Raw genomic sequence first — 22,729 nt, 5'->3', positions numbered from 1 at the left:
CTGCTGCGCACGTGCAGGGTTGCTCAGGCCTGACTCACCGATGAGGGGCACCACCAGGATGTACTTCCTGCTCTCCAGCAGCCGTGCCAGACTGGCCAGGTGGTCAATGAAGCCGTTGGTGTCTGGTACAAGGAACAAGGGTCTGATCTCGAGCTCCATCTGCCTCATCTGACTCTGGTCCTCCAGGACAGCCTACAGGGACACAGAACGGTGAGTGAGCCAGAGTGAGTAGGCAAGTGGGTGGACGAGCCAGGGCCCTGACTACACAGTGTGTCAGCATCCTGCCTCCTGAAACTCTCCCCACTCCAGAGGGACGGCCAGTCCCTGTCAGGCCTGAGGGACGGGCCCAAGGACTGGGCAAAGTACTGCAATAACAATCAACACAGACTAGATGGCCTGAGGAACAGCGTGTGACTAAAACCCTGCCTCGGCCAGAGAAAGCCCCGATGGTATTAAAAGTTACAGGTTTCTGAAAGACAGACCCTGGGCTAAAAATCACCAAGGGGGAGTCAGCTTCCCTGGATAGGAAAGTGGTTTCACACACATTACCTAGGCAGCATATAGAGGGGTACTGCTCAGCGCGAACACTTTATATAGTGCATTTGTTATTTCAGTTTACTTCACTGGATGGCCAGGAAACAAAGGTTACGCTCAAAGGCAATATAAAAACAGTGATGCTGACAACGAATTATTAATGCCCACAGCAGCAGGAGTCCATACGGTGTGATGGATTTGGACCCAACTCACATGCTCACAGAGAGCAACACCCAGGCTGATGAGATCAGCCGCCCCCCGCCCAGCAGCAGCAGTGTTTCCTCAACATCAGTCCTGTGTTCTACCTGTGCTCCTTTGCCGCTGCTCTGCACAACCTGTATGATTATTTACTTGGTGTTTTTTCATGAAACTGACTTTAAGGCAACTATTTTTGGCTTAGCCTCTTCTTAAGCTTACTAGTGCAAGCTATACTTGCACAATAAAAAGCCAAAGCATCTCCTGTGCACCGCTAAAAAAAACAACTCACTCAGCACCAGTGGTCTGGGCACCACCCCTCGAAGACCGCATGGCCTAGAGGCTTGTCTGTCTGATGGACGTTCACATCTTTCAGGGACGCTCCACGCACATCCGTGAAAGCCCAACTTTCTCAAGTCTGACACAGCCCCGAGTGGCAGCGGCCCTCTGAGATAGGCCCTGGGTCTGTCACTACAGAACATGGTCACTATTGTGCTGCTTCCTCTTGTGGGGACCATGGCCAAGAAGCAAAATGATTTGCTGGCATCTGCCCGGACGGTGTGCTCCCTGGGTGCACAGCAGGAGGGCACCGACACAAATCTGGCAGGGACCAGGCCAGCAGGTCCCAGCCCTGTCCCGCCCTCTCCTGATCTTCTGCCACACGCCAAGCAGCAAGGACACAGACACAGGCTCAGAGCAGGGGGACTGGTGTGCGTGCCAACCGAGACGGGTCCCACAGTGCTGGCCCCGGCCGCTAACAGTCAGGGAGGAAGGCGCTCAGGTTTCACTGGCAACGACAGTAAAACTGAAAGGGCATGCCTCTGAATGCTGGGGGTGGCTTCTCTGTGACCTACTGGGGACCTCTTCCTATGAGTAAGTCGTTGCTGCCACTGCCACCACAGCTGGTGGAAGGCACAGGCCACAGGCCACAGGCAGGCATGAGAAACGCAGCTGAGAGGCCCAGTCTGACGAAGTCATCCTGCTGCTGTCGCCTCAGCAGGGGAAAGCACCCCCGCTGCCGGCCATCTTCTCGGGGGATTCGGGTGGCAGTCCCTCCCTGTGGGGTGACCAATTGCACGATGATACCCAGTCCACTAAACTCCCCTTGTGGCATTTTTAAAAAAATTTATTTTTTCTTCATATCGAATTAACATAGGCCACTATTTAGCGGCTCGGGTGTTCTGTAAGAACAGGCACTCTAATGGGGGCGCCTGGGTGGTTCAGTTGGTTGGGTATTCTACTTCGGCTCAGGTCATGATCTCGCAGTTTGTGAGTTTGAGGCCCACATCGGGCTCTGTGCTGACAGCTCAGACCCTGGGGCCTGCTTCGGATTCTGTGTCTCCCTCTCTGCCCCTTCCCTGCTTGTGCTCTCTCAAAACTGAATAAATGTTAAAAAAAAAAAAAAAATTAAAGAAAGAACAAGAACAGGGGCTCTACTCTTCCTCCTCATGGGGAGCGGCGGCATTCCAGCTGTTCATTTCCCCAGATCTTGCTGTTCTCTATCCAGCTTTTCCACTGCCAGGAACATTCTCCCTGGTATCACAAGCCCCCAAATCTCTGTGTTTCTGGGGGAGAAGGAACAGAACAGAGACCTGGCTGGGAAGAGGACAGGGGCTCAGGGACCTGAGCACTAGATCTCTGCCACCGCCCCACCGAGACTCTTCACATCTTAGTTTTCCTGCCTGCAGAAATGATAGGCCAGCTCTGCTCTGACTCTAAAGAAGAGGACCTGGCTGCCATTCCTCACCCTGAGTGAACAATAATGAGCTCCTGAGACCCTGAACCATCCCACCTTTAGAAAGCTGGCCTTTTTAAGCCGGGTGACCAAGGGAGGCCGAGGGCTAACAGCCTGCTTGTGTGTTCTGATGACAGGACGGAAGAAACACCTAGGAGCAGGGTACAGGGAAGCTCTAAGTGTCTGAGTTCTCAGACCTCTGGCTCAGGGCCAGAAAGGTGAACAAAGGCCATGCGGGCTCTCAGGGAGGTGGCAACCTTGTTGGTTCCCCAGGGGTGGGGTGGGGTCAAGCTGTATGAGGGTGGTTGGAGCTGTGCTGCCATCATCCGGTCCCAGGGACGCCCGCAGACAACTTCCCTTAACCTGGCTCTGCCTAGTGAGTCACCACACAACTGCTTCCTGTTCCCCACATGCCCTCACGGAGTCTCAGGAGGTTAAATGAAGCTGCTCCCCCTTCTCCTGGGGTACCTGTGGGCCTCTGGGGGGTGTCATACCTGGGTCATGAGACTGGCCCAGTACCTTTCAAAAGAATGGCAGATGGAAGAGGGACTGGGAGTCTGCAGGCCCTCTTCTGCGGGTGTCTGTGTTTCCGGCCCTCTCTGAGTGGTGCTGTGTGTGTGTGTGTGTGTGTGTGTGTGTGTGTGTGTGTGTGTTTAGCATTTGCCCTCCTAACTTTTCCAGATTTTACCCGTCAGATTCCTGGCAGCTGTGCACGGCGCCTGTGCCGGCCGTCACGTCCCATTCCGATCTCTGGGTCGCACGGTGAGAGAAGGACACAGGATGCGCAGGGAGTGAAAAAGTGATGTCGGTGGGGAGAGTGCCAAGTCCCCACTCACAGCCATGGGACGCTTGGGGAGACGGGGGAAGCAAGCTGCTGTGGAGTTCAGAGGCCGGTAGTGAGATTTATTTTTGTTTGTATGAGTAAAAAGCTGCAGAAGCCTCTGGTGGGGGTGAGGGGGGCTCAACTGGAATGCTGTGATTCAGACAGACTGGCCCTGGCCTGGAGTCAAGTGTGCTGACCCGGAAGGAGAGGTCCACAGGAACCCTTCTCGTTGCAGCTAAGGTTGGGCCACGATGGTCCTTGGATAATGAACTGGGAACCCAAGGAAAGCACGGACACTTTGAATCACACCAGTGGTAGTAGGAACCGAGTTGTCATCAAGTGTGGAAGGAAAAAAAGAACTCAATTCTGTTTCTGGAAGGTGCTAAGTAGCCAACTTTCTCTGAGGTATGAGAGCATCCTTGAGCAAGGCAATGGGGAACTGGGAAAGAGATAATCCACAGTAACATCTGATGAGGAAGCTAACAGGCTTGGGAGAAGGGCTCTTTATAGGTTAAGTTCCTTCTAGACTGTGGGGATGTTTTGGGGATGCTGACCCACTGAAAATTGGGGCACTGAGAATTACAAATAAAAGGTATTGCAATTAGCTCACACAGGAGCTGTGGAACTTGAAGAACCCAAGTCACGAAGCAGAGCCACACTGAGAGAAGGCCCTCTTAAGTCTTCCTTCCGCTTAGGACTCCACAGGGAGTGTGGCTGTTCCCGTCCCTCTACTGGGTGATGGAATCATTTATCCCTGGGCCTCTCTGGCCAGAGCAATGTCTTCACCAGAAACAAGAAGTTCTGTGCCACAGCAAATTTCGGTGCTCATTTTGTATGTGAAAGTATCTAGGAAAATGCCTGATACATGAATTAATAACCTCACAAGTGTCAGTTTCCCTTCCTCCTGACCAGCTCCATTTTTCACCTCTTAGATTATCCAGGAGGGTAACTATCTGGGGAAACCACTCGGGAGCAGAGCTGGAGATGGGGAGGGGAGAGAGACAGGGTTGTTAACTTCTGTGATAAGATGATAAGACTCATGGTACTCTTATTGTCTTTTTTTTTCTTTAATGACATAGAAAGCTTTTTTAAAAATAAAAAATGGAAAAATGGAAATGAAATAAAAAATAGGAATAGTTGGTGAGATAACCACTGACAGTGCAGGCAGGCAGTTCCTTCTCGAGCCACAGAAACCAAAGGGAGCAGATACTGCATTTGCTATCAAAAGAGAGCAGGCAGCACCAGGGGCTGGTAAACCCCTGGCATGATAAACATCGTCATGTAGGGTGGGTGCTCATGGGGAAGTCTCCGTTTAGGATCCCTTCTCTGGATGTTCAGTCAGTGCCACAGAACTTAACGTGTGCCTGCTTTCTTTTCAAAAGTTACAATCAGAAAAAACAAAAACCAAACAAAAACCAAACAAAAAAACCAAAACAAAAACCAAAAACCAAAAACCACCCAAAAAAGTTATGATCAGGATGAGTTGCTTGCTGCTTCTTATAGTTTTATGAGGACTGATTTTATTTTCAAACTAGACTGTAAAGAGCTCAAAGAGAATGGTCTTCTTTTCCTATAGTTTCTTCAACAATACCTCGCTCCACGAGCTCAATCACAGAATCTCAGAGCTGGAGGGCATCTTATGGCTAATCCGACTTGAATTTTATCCGATAATTCCCGTTCTGAGAATGCCCAGGAGGTGTGCCTTTTCCTGACGGAGAGGGAGTGGCAGGGTGAGCATGACACCTCTGGGCTTGTTCCAAGCAGTACTAGCCTAAGGGTGCTGCTCCAGCCAACAGCCCATGGGTTCATTCTGTAGGAGGTCGGGACCTTGTGGACGCTGCAGGAGCCAGGGAGGTGAGAGTGGCTGCAGCAAACTGGAGACCCAGCGCCACGGCTTGTGGAGAAGCTGGAGCGGGCTCTGGAATGGCTTGAGTAGGGCGGGCGGCTGCCCGGCTCTGCAGGCTGATGTGCTTTCCTGCCTTGGCGTGAACGTGCCCCTGGCCTGGTAGTGCAGTGGCTCCCACCCTGCCTCCGACAGCTAGGAGCCAGGGCTGAGTGTCTGCCTTCCGCTAGCTTCCATACAGGTGTGGGGGGCTCTGTGTGTGCCCCATTGTTCCACAGCACCACCCTCCCCCAGCTGGGTGGCAGTGTGAATGGGCCGCAGCTATATTTAGAGTGAAACTCCTGGGGCCACCACAAAGGAGTGACTGCATCTTCAGGAGGGTGGGTGGGCGGGAAGGGGACAGGGGAGCCAAGCTATTTTCAGAACACATGTCATTGCTGGCTACAGAGCAAGACTGTGGCCATAATGCCGAGGGAAACAATAGCTGTGGCCAGAGGAAGAGCCTGTTATGTTTCAGGTGGGATGTTTGCAACTGCTCAGGAAACCCGACCCCGCCCGACAGCAGCACAAATCACAGCAAAGCCTCGTGGAAGCAGAGAGGAGGGGGGGGGGGGATTCACAGGGCCAGGATGAGGTGCCAAGAGGCCACGCCTCATGCCTAGAGGCGGATTTTCAGTGACTGCTTAGCCCTAGGGGCCTGATTAGGACTGAAACACCTCAGACCAACTGCCCAGACAAACCGTGTACCTGGCACTCTGGTCTCCAGACACCTCCCAAGAATGGCAACGGGAATGAAAAGGACTCGGTCAGAAAGCATCCAGGTGGGCAGAACCGACCTAATGTGAAGAGGTGTCTCAGGCAACAGGCAAAGCCTGGGGTGAGCCAGAGAGCGTGGCCTCAAAGTCCCAGGTGGGCGGTCTTGGCCCCTCAGTATTCAGGGACTTGCCTGGGTGCCGTGGCTCCAGCTGCACAGGCCCGGAGAGCTGCCCACACCCCTTTTCTGACCTCCAGCCGGCCCCACTCACCAGCCTCTGTGCAAGGCCGGAAGCGGGGAGGGACAGGCTGCGGAGGGAGGCTAGGCCTCACCTCCCCCATCCCACAGATGAGCTTGGGCCCAGGGGTCTAGGTGGGAGAAGGGAAGTGGGGGTGTGGCTACAGCCCCAGATCTCAGTTGGACTTTATAGCCATCATGGGGGCCAGGAGGATTTTTTCAACTCCATCTTCATATCCCCTTCCCCAAACATGTGTGGTTCCTGTTTTGCTGCATCTGTAAAAGGCGCCGGGAGCTGGGGACTTGCCTTACACCTCTCGGTTAACACCCCTGGAGACTGATGGAGTTCAGAGCAGTGTAATTTACAGCCCATCTCTCCAATCTTAATTCACCCGATGCTCCTCTCTTCCTTATTGTATTAGTGTGACCCAGGTACCTGCCAACAATAATGGCCTCTCCAGCTAGGAGCCTCTCCCCCACTCCCAGGACAATTTATACCTTTTCCTTGGGATTTTCCCCCCTTAAATTAAACAAAAAGAGGAAAAATAAGAAAAGGTTAACATGGGTTTGGAGTGCTGCAGCCCCGTGGTTCTGGGCAGGGAGCCAATGGCCCGAGGGCACACACATGTGTGTGCTCTCCCAGAAGGGCCTTCACCGGCCCTGTTTTACAGCCACCTCGGCACAGACTCCAGGGTTCACGCATATGGCCAGACAGATGTGTCTGGCTTACGTTCAAGGCTGGAAAATGAAGAATTATGGAAGTGAAGGGCCCCGGGCATTAAAAGGGGGGGGAAGGAAGGGGGGAATTTTTCCTCTGCTGAGAAATCCTCCTGTGGCTGTGAGGCTGGAGGAAGAAGGCTGACAGGAGGCAGGGCCGCCAGCAGTGGCGCATGTGGGGCCTGTTCTTAAAGGGGCCACAGCAACCCAAACCCCAGCTGGCCCATAGCAGGCCTGTGGTGCCCAGGCCCGAGCTCTGAAGGAGGTGATGGGGGAACAAAGCTCCCGAGCAGGGGCAGCCCCAGGCACCAGACATCAAGCAAGATTCATACAAGACCTCCGGTTTGCAATGTACTGCCTGTTGCTGGAGAGGCCAAGCTGAGCAAGGCGCTCTTGACGAGGCCATGTCCCCATGGCATGTGCTCCCACAGCATCCTGTACTTCCCTTTGGCCACAGTGCACGCTGACGCCTCAAATCACTGGCTCCTCCATTCACTGTACACCCTGCACCTTCTGGGGCGGGACTTCTTTGGTTCGGTCCTGTGTCCCCCGACCCCTAGCCTAGCAGATGCTCCACTACCACTTATTACACACTGAGATGGAGACATGGTACTTGCTTCTAAGGAGTTCACAGTACAACAGTGGGGGTGGGGTGGGGTGGGTGGGGAACAAGTCCAGAAATAACTGTAATACGAGACATGATACAAGTGTCAGAAATGAAGCATAAATCAGTGCCACAGGAACACTGAGCAGAGAGGGATGAATTCCTCCTGAGGGGTATCAGGGAAGGCTTCACTGGGGAGATGAAGTTTCATCTGAGGACTGAAGGAAGACTAGAGTTTCAACAGGTAATAGTAAATGTGGAGCAGGAAAAGGGTATTCTGGTCTGAGGGAACAGCATGGACTGAGACCCGAGCGTGGGACAGGGTAGAGCACGTCAGGGCACAGTGAGAGGAGAGGACGGTTAGTGTTGTGGTCCGGGCAGAAGGGCACTAGTGTCTGGACAGGCACTTTACACGCACTGTCATTCTGAGGTAGGTGCTGTTACCGCTTTCGTTTCATAGATGAGGAAACAGTTTTAGAGAAGTTAAATAATTTGCCCAATGCCACACAGCTCGTAAGGCTCACGGGCGAGAGGAGAAGAGGCTGAGAAAACACTGGGAACAGACAAGAAGACCTTAAATGCCATAGGAAGGAATTAGATTTTACTAGTGAAGCAGAGGCACAGATGATTTCTGAGCAGGGGAGCAGTTCTTTTGGGAAGAGAAGGATGACCACACGTGAGGTGCCCTGGAGGCAGCGAAGATCCTGGTGTGCGGACGGCACGTTCGCAGACTACCGAGTAAACAGCACCCCCTGGAGTTGTGCAATGCGTGGGCTCTGACTGCTCTAATCCAAGTCAGTACATGGCCTAGAGCAGCAGCTGTGGCAATGGGAACAGACAGGAGAGAAGGGAATAAATGAGCAGAAGGGGTTAAAAGCCAGTGAGGAATTTAAGAGGATTGTCTAGTTGCTACTGTCTATTAAGTCACCGAACAAATATCTGCTGAGCGCCAACTCTGCACACTGAGACTAAGAAGTGACAGGAAGGAGGAGGCCAAGAAGAGAATGGTGGTGAGGAAGCCTAGGAGGGAGGTGTGGCCAACAGAGGGCTTGCTTGTGCTCGACTGCGGCTGCAGGAAGGGGGCTTCAGGGCCTAAAGCTACAGGGACGTCAAGTATGACGGGGATCGAGACTCGATGAAGACAGGTACTTGGTGACTTCTGACACCACGGTTTCCATAACTGCTGGGTTGAGGGTCAGGACATGGAGGCGGCAAGTACAGACAGAACCTTTGGGAAGACTGACGGTGAGGAAGAAAATAACCACAGGACAGGAAGAAATACAGCCTGAGGATGAAGCTGCCTTGCAGGCCACAACAGAGGGTCACACACAGACCCCAGAAGGGCTCAGGAGGCAGCCACGCCGTGACAGTGACCTGGTAGGAGGTACCACACACTTGATTCCAAGCAGCCAAGGGACACGAATACGTCAAGAGCAACGGATCCCAAACGGTATTCATTCCCCTTCCCGGGGCAGAGTTCTGGTCGGTGTTTAGACAAGTATCAGGCCACAGTGACCACTTACGGTGCACACACCGTGTGCCATTCATTGTGTTATGCGCTTTACACGCACTGGTTCCTGTAGGCCTCACGGCAATTCTAGGAGGCAGGCGCTACTACCACTTACATCTTACAGATGGGGAAACGGGCTCTGAGAAGTTAATGTCCCCGAAGTCACAAAACCAGTAAGTGGTGGAGCCCAGAATGTGATCAGGTCTGCCTGACCACAGAACATTAAGCCCTGTGCCAAAGGCAAGGGGCGGCTGAAGCGAGGACTGGAAACAAGACATTCCTAAAGAGGCCCGATGCTTCCCCATGCTTACGGGCTTTACAGTCTTTAAAGGGAGGAACACGACTGGCTCTTCTCTGTCTGCCCTGAGCCCCAGATAAGAGGAAGTGAGTTTATACAGTGTAAAAGGACAGACTTGGGAGAGCCATAGGGAAAAACTTGCTGCAAGTGCAGGTATGGGTCCACAGCAGAGCTGATGGTGGAGGAACCGTGTGTGGAGATGAAGTAGTTTCTCTCCAGGAGGGTTTAGTGTGTCCTGTCCAGAGGGGCTCAGCCATTACACTGGGAATCCAGATAAGCAGACTGTGGCTATGACATTCTCTTCCCTGAGAAGTGGTGTTCTCAACAGAGCACTTATGACCTCTCCAGGAGTGCCTGGATAAGGTTTAAGGGGACTCTGAAACCCTGAAATTGTGTGGAAGACTGTGTATGTGTAGGTGTGTATTCACAGATCATCACTGGAGAAGAAGCTTTCAGCAGATTCTCTGAGAAGAACCTGCTTCTGCCTTGGAGTCCACGAGAAGGGAGACTCCAGGCACCAAAAATGTTACCAGAATTTGGTGATGGAGAAAGAAAATGGGTGGGACCAGTAAGGACACTGCAAGACCGTCTCTTCCTGAGAGGGTCCTTCTTATCTCTACTTGTGACTCACACTCCCCCCCACCCCCCCACCCTATGCCCTACACAGCCACCACCCTGATGGGAACCACCCTCCCCAGGCAGGCCCCACCTGGATCTTTTCTTGGCGACGCTGCTGCTCGGCTATCTTCCTGGCCAAAGCCAGCTTCTTGGCCCGAAGTTCCCTGATGTCATCCTCACCCCCGCTGCCTTCGGCCTCTGAATCTTCCTCAAAGTCTTCAATCACCACGTCCTCCTCCTTTGGGCGGTGGAGCAGACCAGGGGAGAGAGGAGACTGTGAGCCCATGGCCCTTCCCAGCCCCACCCTTCTGTCCTCCTAGCACTCCCAACTCCATGGAAAGAATGGCCTTTCCTTACAAAGGACCCCAAGGTGTGTGCTTCCTTCAACTCAGGCAGAGAGGGAGTCGACAGAAGCTGCCACCTTGCCCTACAGCAACTGCTCCCTTTTGCACTCCAGGCTCTTTCCTCTTGGAGAGTCATATGTCCACAGGAGAAGTGACTCACACACACATATACTTCCATGCTTATACACACAGCTCTCCATTCTCCTTTGCACACACTCACCAAGTCTTGCTTAGAACATATTTTCCTTTTGAAATCACCAAAGGGGAAAATAACAGAGAAAGCTGAACCACTCAATTTAGACCTAATTCCTGCTAATGATCTGATAGGAATCAATTCTGGCCAAGAGCTGTGAGTTAGGCGTGGAAGCTCCCCTGCCCCCGAGATAGCTTCAGGGAGCAGATGCTGTAGCTCAGCAGACCTTGCCCTGGTTTCTTTTTAAGACCACAGCCTGGCGGTGTGGGGGCTGCTGAGCCCCATTACAGGAATTCACATGACATGACCTTGCTCGGCTGCCCTCTCGGGTCTGGGCAGGCTAGGAGATGGCTGGCTAGCTTCAGGAGCCTCCTGCCAGGCTGGTGGAGCCTTCCCCAGGGATGGCCCCTCCCCGCCTGCAGCCTCAGCTCTCAGAAGCCCCCACTCCCCGGGTGGTCCCAGGCTCCATTCCTCACTCTCTCACTTCTGACCTTGGTCAGCAGAGAACATGCAGCTGCCCAAGACAGTGTCCTCTGAGGGACAGCATTAGCATGGGTAACAGGGAGTGATTTAGTAGGAGAAGATTCCTGTGTTTCTAACTAGATGATGATAATAATGACAATGATTATGACAATAACAGCTACCATTTACTGAATGCTTATTGTTGGTCAGATAACTAGGCTAAGTGTTTTTCACGTATCAACTCATTTAATACTCACGATGGTCTGTGAAATAGGTGTCACTATCATCCCTTCTTTATAAATGAGTACACTGAGGTTTAGAGAGTTAAACAGTTTGCTCAAGGTCAAAGGTAGTTAAGTGGCAGATCAGGGATTCAAATTCCAGTGGGACAGACTCCAAAGTATGTGCTCTTACCAACAAGGCTGGGGTCTTGAATCTAGACAGTAAGGCCAGACCAGCCCTGAATGGCTCAGGCTTCCACTAAGCCCACCCGGGACCTGTTCATTAGAGTCTTGCTCTCTCCTCTAACTGTCCATCTCAAGATGATATTCTGAAAGATTCTTTGGGCTGAAAGTGGTTGGTATAGTGTGTGGGTGCATAGGTGATGCTTTTGTCTTGGGAGCAAAATCTAGGGGCAGGAAGACAGGTGTTTTGGTAGCATCTCTCAGGAATGGGACTCTCTTCTGCTCATGAAGAATGATGCCTGAGGAAACAAAGAATCACCGTCTCCTTCTTCCTCCCCCAACCAGCTTCAGTGATCCAATCTTTCAGTTTAGGGAGAGACGGGGGTCTCAGGATGGGGTTAGAACTGTCACTATCCAAGAAGTCTCAGGGGTCTGGGACGCTGTCCACAGTCACCATGCATCTGACGACCCACAGACTATTCATTTCTGGGAGGCCCAGGCCATGAGGAGGAAGACTCGGTCTACACATTTGCTTCCTTGTTCGTGAGGTTAACCTGGACCAGAGTCAGTGGGACAGGATGGCTAACTAACCTGTTGGGGGAACACTGCCTCTGCCTGCTCTGATCGGAGATCTACAGGGTTATCACGGGGCTTGGAGTAAGCTTGACTGAGGTCAAAAGGGGGTCAGTGAGGCTTGTCTGAGGTTCACTCAGCTCTCACAGCAAACGAGGAAGTGTGGGGTTATGAAATTACAAAGACCAGGGTAAGCAGGGTTTCCCAGGGGCCACTAACATAAAGGAACCCAGGAGGCTCGTGGGAAAAGGAAGAAGTGGGCAGCATGGTGTGGGTCACAACCTTTGTTTGGTCAATAAGCCTTAGAAGGAGAGAGAGAGTGGCACAGCCAAACTCTGGGCCTGGAGAGCTGGTCTGATCCTCCTAAGAGTGGAGGAGGCCCCCCTTGGCATTTACATTGTGCCCTTCTCTCCAGGCCTCACTTGAGGTGAGATTTGGTACCGGATTTGGTACTGTGGGCTCCACCGGCCAGAGGACATCTCTCACAGCAGTCCTGGATGCTGGCCTTGCTTACTTTCCACTGTCTGCCTCAGCCTTGAAGTGTGGGTGAGACAGCTGGCTGAGGCGCTGCCCCACCCATGCTTCCCTGCACAGCACCCAGGGCTTGGGTGGCATGCTCCGTCCCACCTCAAGCCTGGACACCCCGATGGCTTTAGCAACCCACCGCCTCCTCCCATACTGACAGCTCATTCTTTCCCGTTATTCCCTGCCCAGGTTTCATCTGGAGTCTGGAATCATGGGCTCAGCTTTATCCCTGGAACCACCTCTGTCCTGGAAGCTGAGCCCTGTGTCATCAGGGGTGGGGTGGGGTTCTCCAGCTATTCTAATGAAGCCAGTCCAAGACTCTGCTGCTCTGAAGACTCTGAACCAAAGGTGGCCACTCTATCACTGCTTCAGATCACAAACGACAGCTTCCAGCTGACATCTGGCTTCCCTGGCCTGTTGCTGATTTCATCCCTGCACCCCACCCTGCTCCACCAGGCGCTTGAGACTGCTGTGGGCCAAATGACTGTGTTGGCCTACGGGTGACCTGGCCTCTGGCTACAATCACTTCCGTCCCTTCTTGAAGTCCCACGTTCCTTCCCACCTAAGTCTCCTCTGTCTTTAACGCTGCAGAGGAAAAAAGGAGAGTCAACCTTCAGGCATAAGTGAGCTGTGTGTGTGTGTACACACCCAGACAGAGCTACCCACACCCAGACAGACAGCAGGGCAGCTGGCAGTGATAGGAAACGCATGCATGTGCCGGCATCACCACACACTCACATTTACTCAGAACCCACAGCCAGCAGGGCAGCCGGCGGCAGAGTTCTGTTTCAACTAACACACAAACCCAGCACACACAGACCTGTGACAACAATCCCCCTCAAGAAGACACATACGTGGACAGGAGGGCAACCGGTGGTGGGGCTTAGCAGGGGTGTGTACACGGTCTCGTGCGCACGCGCATACACACACACATATACACATGGTCTGGAGTGAAGCAAGGGCTACAGGAACAACCAAGGGCAAACAAACAAGAGGAGAATTCCTTAATCACATCAGGATGTGCAGGAGGGAGGGAGGGAGCGAGTGAGCGAGGGAGGGAGAGTAGGCCGGGGGAGGGGGTGATTTTCCACACGGGGCCAGCAATGTCAGCTCTTCCTGTACGTGTGCTGGAGGCTGGAGTTCAGGCCTGTGCTGCGCTGAGCTCCACACATCTATAAACTTGATCCTCAGCCTGAACCCTAACACCCCCCACCCCCAACTCCCTTTCCTAAGCCTCCCGAGCTGCACATTATTAAACTCTTTCTTTCCCTCCCTTCTCCTCCAATGCAACATTAAAAAGAAGCATCTGGAACTCGTAGCAGAGTGAGATGGAGACACTGGGGTGGGACTGGCAGGAAGGGGCACCAGCAGAGTGCACTCTTGAGAAGTTGGCTGGTCACGTCCACATCCATACTGCTGTGAGCAGTTATAAATAACCAGGGTAAGAGCAGCAGCCATGGGCAGAGCAGGGTTGGGGGCGGGGAGGGGAGCCTTCCCTCTGCCACAGCGGGCTCTCCCCGCATAGTACCTCATCTTCCAGTTGTTTTCCCTCTTGGCTTCCCATTTCCTTTCCCATGGTGTCTGGGACGGGTGCCACTGACACATATTTTCCACCCTTGAATGCCAGCAGAGGCTCTTCTTGTCCACAAAGGGCTTCCAGAAAATACTTCAGCACTGTGACCCTTTTGCAGTCGGCTGCAATAACCTACAGGGCGAGAGGGAGAGAAGCAAAACAGCATTTTCTGAAAGGGAAGATGAAGATGACAGGCACTGTTTGCTGGCAGAGGGGCACGTGACAAGTGTGTCAAAGTTACCCGACAAGGCTGTGGGGTGAACGAGCGGGAGTTTGAGCATGTGTGAGACTGTGAAGGAGGGCCAGGGCAAGGGGGTTGAGGTCAAGGTCCTCTGGAGGAAGAGAGCACCACTACCTCTCTTAGGTCATCTCTGGGGGAGCAGACAACCCCACGATCAAGGCCCTCTGGGCTTTGCCTTTCTTCTACTGAGGTCCTGATATAAAAAAAGAATACGCTAGATTCTTCTAAGTTTAGCATTTAATTGATAGAAGGAAGGAGGGAGCACAGAACACTGGCTTTCACAGAATACAGCTTCCTGGTACCCTCACGGCCACTCCATTCTCCTCCCGGCTCCCCTCTCTCTCGGTTCCCAAGAGGAGCCCTTCTAGCCTGAGTGCAAAATGAATGATGAGGGCTTTCTTGGCTGTTTCATTTCAGCTAGATCACTTCAGGCTTCCCCTGACAGGTTCCTGCTCCACCTAAGAGCTTCTCGTGCTCAAGAGACTGGGGCCAGGCAGGAAATTGTTGTCAGGAGAAGGGAGACAGGCAAAGCAGGTAGGGGGTGTTTCACCAAAGCTCTGCTCCTCCAGGGGTCCACGCCATCCTGCTCCCATGTGGCCACATCAGCACATAAGCCAGTGCTGTCAGAGAAACTGGGGCTGATTTAGCTGAAATGAAATTCAATATCTTGAGCAATCGTCAAATTTGTAAGTGTCTCAGAGGAAGTTTCCGTAGTCACTCTGTCTGGGGTCCTTCTCCTGTGAGACCACACAGGTGTGTCCTCACCTGTACACCCGTCTGCATTGCTGGCACCCTCGTATGCCCTGCTCTTCATCTCTGGCCTCTGGGGTCCTTTCCTCCTTACTGGAAGGGCATGTACCAAGGAAGTGCTTGATCTGGAGCCTGGAAACTGGTGAAGGCCATCACTGCCTCATCAGCACTAACCTTAGCCCCTGGAGAGTGCCCTCCACCATGCTTTCCCATTCCAGACCACGAAAGGGACCTCTACGTCTGTATCACATAGTAAAGTACAAACTTGGAGACTGGCTTTGCTTGTTTGCTCCTTGTTTTACAGGTGCATATGCCCCTCACCTGGACAATAACCCCACTGGTAGCAAAGGGATACATCTTGCACTTTTTGTGCTTCTCTACCAGGGGGTGCTAAGGGCAAGTGGGGCACACAGGAGGCTCGCAGTAAGGACCGACAGGCACAGGGGAACATGAGGCAGGTGTGCTCCAAGTCTTCTAGGACACTGTGGAGCTGAGCGCTACTGTGCCAGCTGGCTGGCCAGGGCAAGTGCAGCACGCACCAGTCAGCTGTGACTCCAACTCTGTGACTCTATCCTTTGCTGCCTCTCCCAGCCAAACCTGCTATTCTCCCTGCCTATGAGTGCCCCCTGCTCACCCTCACCAATGGCCCTGGTAGCATTATAGGCCTGAATCTCAGGCTAAGTCTCGACCACCTCCACCTGAGAAGCTGACTTAACAGGTGCTCAGCTACCCAGAGAAAGCTTAGGAAAGGACAGCCATCTTGAACTTGGGGTGCCAGGTCCTGGACTTGGGCCAGGGCAGGTAGCCATAGGTTCTACTGCGTGTGTTTGTTCAAACATGTCATGAGAAAGGCTAGGAATACAGAAGCAGGGGCTAAAAAGCATTAAAGAACAGAGCTGCAGTGAGTAATGGCCTGGCAGGCAGCACGCACAGTGGCCTCCCTGCATCCCCAGCCTCTCACTTGCAGAGGAAACTTCTGCATTTCCACAAGACTGCCAGTTTCCTCTCTGTGGTCTAATTTTAACCACCTTGTCGTTACAGTGTGTGTCAGCCACCTGACCCCACTATGACCTCTGACCTTATGCCCCAGCTACTGCTTGCACTATGGAGAATTATGTAATGGGTCCAGGACTTTCCTTTTCAGTGTGAGGCTGCTACCAGTGAATGGAGAGGAGGTGGGGGTTAAGGGGCGAGAGGAAGACAGAGGAAAAGCTTGCCATGGTCCTTGGCATCACCTGGATAGTAAGAAGTATGCCAGGACTCTTGCTGAATATGCAGCAGAAATGTGCCCAGAAGAGCAGAGCATGTCCATGGCTGTGTGTGCCCGCTGATAGGCAGTGAGAAGAGTTCCTGCTGTTTACAGCATGGGCTTGGTGGCATGCTCAAAGGCTCAGGAAGAAAGTGTGATTAGTGGCCAAGAGGGAGAAAGGGCACATTATGGACGTGGGACTCCTGAGATGGGGATTTCCAGGGCACAGCAGGGGGGCCCCAAGGATGCAGACATCCTGAGTCTGCCTGCAGCACATCCTTAGGGGATCTGTGGGGATTGTCATTCACACGGACACAAAAGCAAAAAGGCGTGTCGTGTCCCCCCCCCACCCCCTTTTTTGATTGTCCCTCTAATGTTTAGAAGGAACAAGGTTTCTTTGGGGATTTTGTCTGCTATGGCCAGTTAGTTCCTTCCCTAGGGCGAGGGCACTGCTGGCTGATTCTCAAGGGTTTCGATCCACTGGGATCTCTGAGACGCCACTAAAAGATCTAAAGAGAATTCTAGGTGTCTGCAGAGAGACAAGCTACCCAGCCTTTTGGAATTGCAAACTCCCTCCTTTGCAATCCAACTAGCAGGGAGGACAGCCAAGGTTGTGCTGTCTCCTTAGGTTTCCAAAGTGAGTGAGAAATGGGCTTCTAGCTATATAGTAGATGGGGGAACTGAGAGAGAAAGTCTAGGGCTTGCCCAGGGGCATAGAGAAACTTCTGTCTCCAGCCTTCTGGCCTATCTGGTAAAGCATTCCACTTTAAGGCCAGAGGAATGAGCCCAGCAGAATGAGGACCACAGTTCTCTTGGTCCTGTAGTTTACAAGAGGCTTATGGGAATATTCTCCCAGACAAAGACTCCAGCACTTGAGTTGGGGAAAAAGTTTAAATGTGGTTAATAAGGGACACCGTGATGGAAGAAGCCCTTCGAACCACCCATAAAGAGCCAACTCCAAGATGCTCTTTGGCTGGCCAAGAAGGACTTCCTGGTAGGACAGGGGTTAAAGCTGGGCTCCCTGCTTGGAGAGGAAGGAGTCCAGCTGAAGTCTATGACATAATCCTCACAACAGCTCTGTTCATGAGTACATTTTTCCGTTCTATATCAATGAAAAACACAGAATGTAAGCGGCCTGTACATTGCAGCTCTGGGCAAACTCTAGATTCTCTAGAGGAGACAGAGCTGGGCAGGGGAGGCCTCCGTCATGGGCTGTTAACAGGCTAGAGGTAAGTAAAAGGGCTGCTGGCCAGGGACTACCCCAGGGAACCTGGGACCCAGCACCTTCTCAGTAGCAGTTCTGGCCCTTCTGGAGGGAGACTCACTGTGTAGGAGATTACCAGGAACTCCAACACTGATGGACAAAGTGTCTCACACAAATCACTCTCGTCAGCTTTGAAAAGAAAACTGGGGTTTTAGGTCAGGGAAGAGCTAAAAGAAAGGCACCCAGAGAAAGCCCCTTTCCGTTCCCCTGAAAACCATCTGAGGCAGCGTGCCCCACCAGTGGGAACTGAAACCTCTAGCTTCAGGGCTCCGGTTATCACTGGATCAGGTCCACACGCAAAGAACCAAGCAGAAAGGAGGACTGAAAGCAAGATGTGGCAAGGCCACACAGGAGTCTGTCCTGTCACAGACTCAGTTCCTTAGAGGTATAATGAGAGCATGCATGGGGTAAGTGGAGCTTGGAGCCATGTGGAAAGTTAGGTCTTGTGGAAAGCAGGAAGAAACCTCTAGGTCAAGAGAGAAGAGGGAAGGCAGACCGAGCTACTGGTCTGGGGTACCGTAGGTGGGGTTGATAAGCAAGGAATGGAGTGTTCTACAGCCACTTGGCAGGAGACAAGCCCGGCCTGGGCAGAGATGCCCTGGAAGGAACAGAAAAAGAGATCTGTCTTATGGACTGTGGGGGAGGGCGACAGACAGAGAAAAGGAACTGAGCACCAGGTACCACAGACCGATTGATGTCCTCTGAGTTGCAAGACTCAACACCTCAGAGCTGCCACAGAGAAGGGAGAACACTCCTCCCTTCCCTGCGCCCGTGTAGCCAAGCGAGCTCTGAGAACCAGGCCTCTGGATTCACGTTCTAGGGAATGAGGCACTCACTCCATCTTTATTGGGGTCCCTGTTATCTCCAAACGGCCCTCTTGGAAGGCACAAGCACAACAGGGGCTGGTTTGATTTTGTAGTTTCTTTTTTCTGAACTCTTGGTTTGGGGGAACCAGAATTTAAACCTGTACTATCAGCCAGTTCTCTATTTTTTTCTGGTCTTAAAAAGTCCTGCTTGCTACTGCTCCTCTGGTTAAAGAGAAAAAATCACATGGGTTTTCCTCTACAAACTGAAGTTTACAGGTTGTTTTTCTTGTTTCTCTAAATGGAGCCAATTATTCTCACATTTGTTGAAACCTTCAATCAAATTTTATAGCTTGTTAATTTTACAGAATGTCCTTAGAGCAAATAAGATGCAGACAGAAAGTGAAGTCTTGCGGAGATTATTAAGAAAGCTTAAAATAGCCTGCAAATCCACCACCAAGGCTGGTGAATATAGGCTGTTTGGCTGGCTTCTGAGGTCAATTAGCAATGGGTTAATTATCATCTTTAATAAGCCAAGCCTACAGATTGGCTACAAGAAGCTAAAGTCAGACTAAAGCGTTTTCACAAACTGGGAACCTCTGGTTATTCACGACTCACCCTCACAGGAGACTACAGGGTGGGAAGGACAATTCTGTAGTGGCCAAGGGTGGGTCAGCCTACAAAGAGGCCTGCCAATGAAAGTTCAGACACAGGGAATCCTCTGGAGCTGGGAGGACAGAGGAAGTGGTTCATTCACATTCCTAGAGGGAGGGGTTTCCAGGCAGGGAGCGGACTCCAGAGGCAGGAGGGAGCTGGCCATAAGGATGCACATTCACTCTGAAGACACAGGGAGTAGCTTACGATGGGGAGACAGACATTCGCAGCCTACCTGAATCAGAGTGAATTGGTACTGGACTATGAGAGATGGTGGCGGGTCAGAGGGGAAAGAAAGGAAGAACCTGTGCAGGTGCTGAATGACAAAGGGGGCAGAGGGAGAAGAGGCACGGGTCCCTGTGCTAGACACATAACCTGAAAAGCCCTGGGCACACTGTCAAGGGAGTCACTCAGCACTTCACCATTTCCCTATCCCTGCTGCAGCGGGGCCCCATTTCTATGCAACGCAGCTAAATGCAGGCCTCTCCTGCAGTCACTTTCGATCCCAATGTCCAGACCCAGTACTCCTTAGTCCTATATAGTTAGTCTGTGTTAGTTGAGAGGTCAATGAATCACAAAATGAGATGTTAACATCGTCGACCAGCCCACAGCAGTCACCCCATTCCACATGTCTGGTCCCAACAGCTGTGTTTTTTTCACAGTGGAGGCAATGGGGGGCGCTACCCATCAACTGGCAACACGCAGATGCCTGTTCAGGGTGGTATGGCCGCCACTCGCCACACCCACCTCTACTGTGTGTGTGTGTGTGCACGTGCGTGCACTTGCACCCCTGCACTGCCCTGAAGTCTCCCAGAGAGGGATGGGTGGGAACTGGAAAATGGTTAGGTAGAAGACTTCAGGGACAGGGAAGAGGCTACCCTAATAGTCTTACTGTATATTCCAAAAGGTGCAGATACCTGGCTACTGGGAGGCAGATTATGTTCACCCTGGAGGGAGAGTCGAGGGAACAGAATTGTGGAGCATACCCTGGCACTGAGAAGGTAAGCACAGTAGAAACAATGGGTCCATTCTGGAAAGAGGCAAGTTGAGGCAATAAACGGGGTTGATCAAGAGCCTGGGCTTCACAGTCAGAGAGACTTGAGAGACTTGTCTTAACTACGACTTCCTAGCTGTGTGTCTACAGACAAGTTACTCAGCATCTCTGAGCCTCTGTTTGCTCAAGTTGTTCTGAGGTTTAAAAGAGATAATGCATTATCAAACATTCAGCAAGGTGCCCGGGCCAAGTGCTCAATTAATGAATGGCTGTTCTTTTTCCTTCTTCCTTGCTGCCTCACTCTGCTCAGACATGCGTGGAAGCCAGACTCAGAGGTAATGAAGAAGGAAACATGGGGCTGGCACTCCTCTGGAATGTTCACCTGGCTGTTGAGGCTGCTGGAGTATCTTACTCAGAACTAAGGTGCTGGATCCAGGCTGCTGGGTAGGCCACTTGGTGGAAGCAAGGCCTGGCCTCTCTCTAGCTGTCCCTCCTCCTAATCTCCACAGAGATTCTTAGGCCTAACCATAGACACGCATTCTGTGGGGCTCTAGAGAGGCCTCAAGGACCTGGGCTTTAGGATAAACAAGCCATTAATGCACACAACAGAACTAAAATCCTGTACTGAATATCAAGATTGCCTTGTCCATCTAGCTACTTCATACTGGGGTTGTGTGGTGGCTTTGTCTTTTTAGCACTATCCTCCTTAAATGAGACCCAGCTGGATCCTTGCTCCAGGTTCCTCAATACAAAAGAAATGATGAGAAAATCCCCAATGTGGCATTTTCTACCCACCTGAATTTCCTTGGAATTCTGAACAAAGCCAGAGAGAGGAGTCTGGATTTTCCTGTGTCAAGTACAGCTTGCTCTTCTCGAACGGTTCCCTCGTGGAAAGAAACTATTCTTTTCTAGAGCTCTGAGCTCCGGCTGTACGAGCAAGGTGCATTCTCAACATGAGCCCGTTGCAGAGAGCAAACTATAGGCAGCAGTAGCTTGGGCTGCAGTCCAATCCGCTTCCCCTGCAGAGTGCTCTGAGAGCAGCCACCCACATCGGCAGGAGTCAGGGGCGGATACTGGCACTGCCAACACAAGCCTTTCAGGTCTGGCTGGCTTCAGCTGGTCTGAAACCTGGAACACAGGCGCTGGGGCCCTCACTTACTGAACCAGCAGGGGAGGCTACAAGCTCAGCCCCTGGGGATGAAAGTCCTCATGTCTGTCTCAGTCTGCAAATACCCGCATGCAGTCTGTTTCTACACTGCCAGTTAGTTCTGGGGTAGGAGCACTTATCTTGGGCTCCAGTTACGCTGAGCTACATTCTTATTTGCTTCCAGATGGCCAGGATCAGGAGACCACCCTTTAGGTTTGTGTTCAGGTTCCTTCACCAAATTTGTTCCTAGTTTTATTTTACGTGTGTGGGGGAGAATACCCTCTCTGAGATATCTGCAGCACTTGACACGCTTAGTCAACAGTCAATTCAACAAATATTTTCTAAATGCCTACTGTGTGCATTAGGCACTGTTCCAGGCCCTGAGGATTCAGTAGAAAACAAAGTCCCTGGTGGCTCCAGTGGGTGGCGGGTCACATTCAGATCAGGTATATGGAAGACTCTCTGCCTCTGTCCTAAGAGAGAAATCCGTCACCCTGGCCTTATGACCTGCAGCACGCAGGGTGGCAGAATCCTCATTCCTCTTCCCTCAAGGAGGAGGAAGAAACAGCCCCAGGAGACCTGGCACAGCACTCCTTTATCCCTTTTAGGTGACGGGTCCTCAGGAAGTCAGGATGGAGAATTAACTCCCTCGGGCTCAGCCTCACTACTAGATGAAATCCCGATCTCTCTTAACGCTTTCCCTGACTTGTCTGAGCCCTCTGGCACCCACCGTCCCCTCCCCACTGTGTATCACCACTCTCCCTTCTTGCTATTATTCCCTAATCCTCAATTCAAGGCCCCAGGCAACCCTGTTTGATATCCCCCCACATGCTGTTGGCTCCCTTTTGCACCTCTGAGGCTTTGCTGTTATTCAATCAGTTCATTCCCTCGTCTTCCTTTATGTTTGATACAAAGTTTTTCTTAAGAAGTCTTACTCAATGTGCCAGCCCACCGCCCACAAATTTTTCCTAAGGCTCTACTATGTGTTAGACATTTTGGGCACATAAGGGAGAACAAGGCAGATGCCATCCTTGACCTCACAGAGCTTTCAACTAGAGAGGGATTCCACAGCAACCTATGCTAACTCTCCCAAGTCCATAGGTGGTCCCTTCAGCACCTGTAGCCTAGGCCAACACTTCATTCACCTTCTCTGACCTCACTAGCAGCCCTCAGCATGTGTACTGCTTCCACGAAGAGTCGCCTGTCCTTCAGAGTCACGCTGCCACAACCGGAACCTCCTCCATATCATCTCCCAGTGATCCAACCCTTTCCTGAATATTTCAAGTGGGGAGGATTCAAGACTGTGGATTTAAAACCATCAAATGCTTAAGAAACGTGGGAGTAATTTTTATTGTTACCTACTTAATGGATTTCTTTGTTTTTCCTGTTATCTTTCCAGTATTGACCATGCTGTATGAGAGGTCTGTTACTATTTTGACTCTACAAGGGGGTTCATTTTCTACCAGGGAGCCCATTCCATTTTTGGACTTTTCTAATTGGTAGAAACGTCTATCTCTTTTAAGCCCAAATTTGCCTCCTGGTGCTTCTAATTCTGTTCCCGGGGGCCACATAAAAACCCCCAAATTCTGCTTCCACCCGACTGGCCTCGGATGGTTTGAAGTCGATTGTATTATACCTTCCCTAGGCTGAACAGCCCCACTTCCTTCAACTGCTCTTCACTTCAA

General features: G+C 51.9%; 1 protein-coding gene and 1 long non-coding RNA gene across 8 annotated transcripts in view; one reads left to right on the top strand and one right to left on the bottom strand.

Moving 5' to 3' along the window:
• The window catches only part of SMG6 (SMG6 nonsense mediated mRNA decay factor), a 227,435-nt gene that overhangs the window by 8,561 nt on the left and 196,145 nt on the right, over positions 1–22,729 (bottom strand). For 6 of the 7 annotated variants that reach the window (XM_045044028.1, XM_045044029.1, XM_045044030.1 and 3 more), the window contains 3 exons: positions 13,898–14,074; positions 9,960–10,106; positions 39–192 (listed from right to left, as the gene is read on the bottom strand). In XM_045044028.1, coding sequence (XP_044899963.1) covers positions 39–192; positions 9,960–10,106; positions 13,898–14,074 — 478 coding nt within the window. Of the gene's footprint in view, positions 1–38; positions 193–9,959; positions 10,107–13,897; positions 14,075–22,729 lie in introns of those variants that run through there. The other variant, XR_006589275.1, reaches the window with a different exon arrangement.
• Positions 81–922, top strand: LOC123381827. The gene is made up of 2 exons (XR_006589277.1): positions 81–210; positions 705–922. It is a non-coding gene; the product is annotated as an uncharacterized LOC123381827 (long non-coding RNA).

The sequence above is a fragment of the Felis catus genome, chromosome E1 (assembly GCF_018350175.1).
Source record: "Felis catus isolate Fca126 chromosome E1, F.catus_Fca126_mat1.0, whole genome shotgun sequence".
NCBI lineage: Eukaryota > Metazoa > Chordata > Mammalia > Carnivora > Felidae > Felis > Felis catus.
The sequence above is the reverse complement of the archived record's forward strand: the minus strand, read 5'-3'. Positions and strand labels throughout refer to the sequence as shown.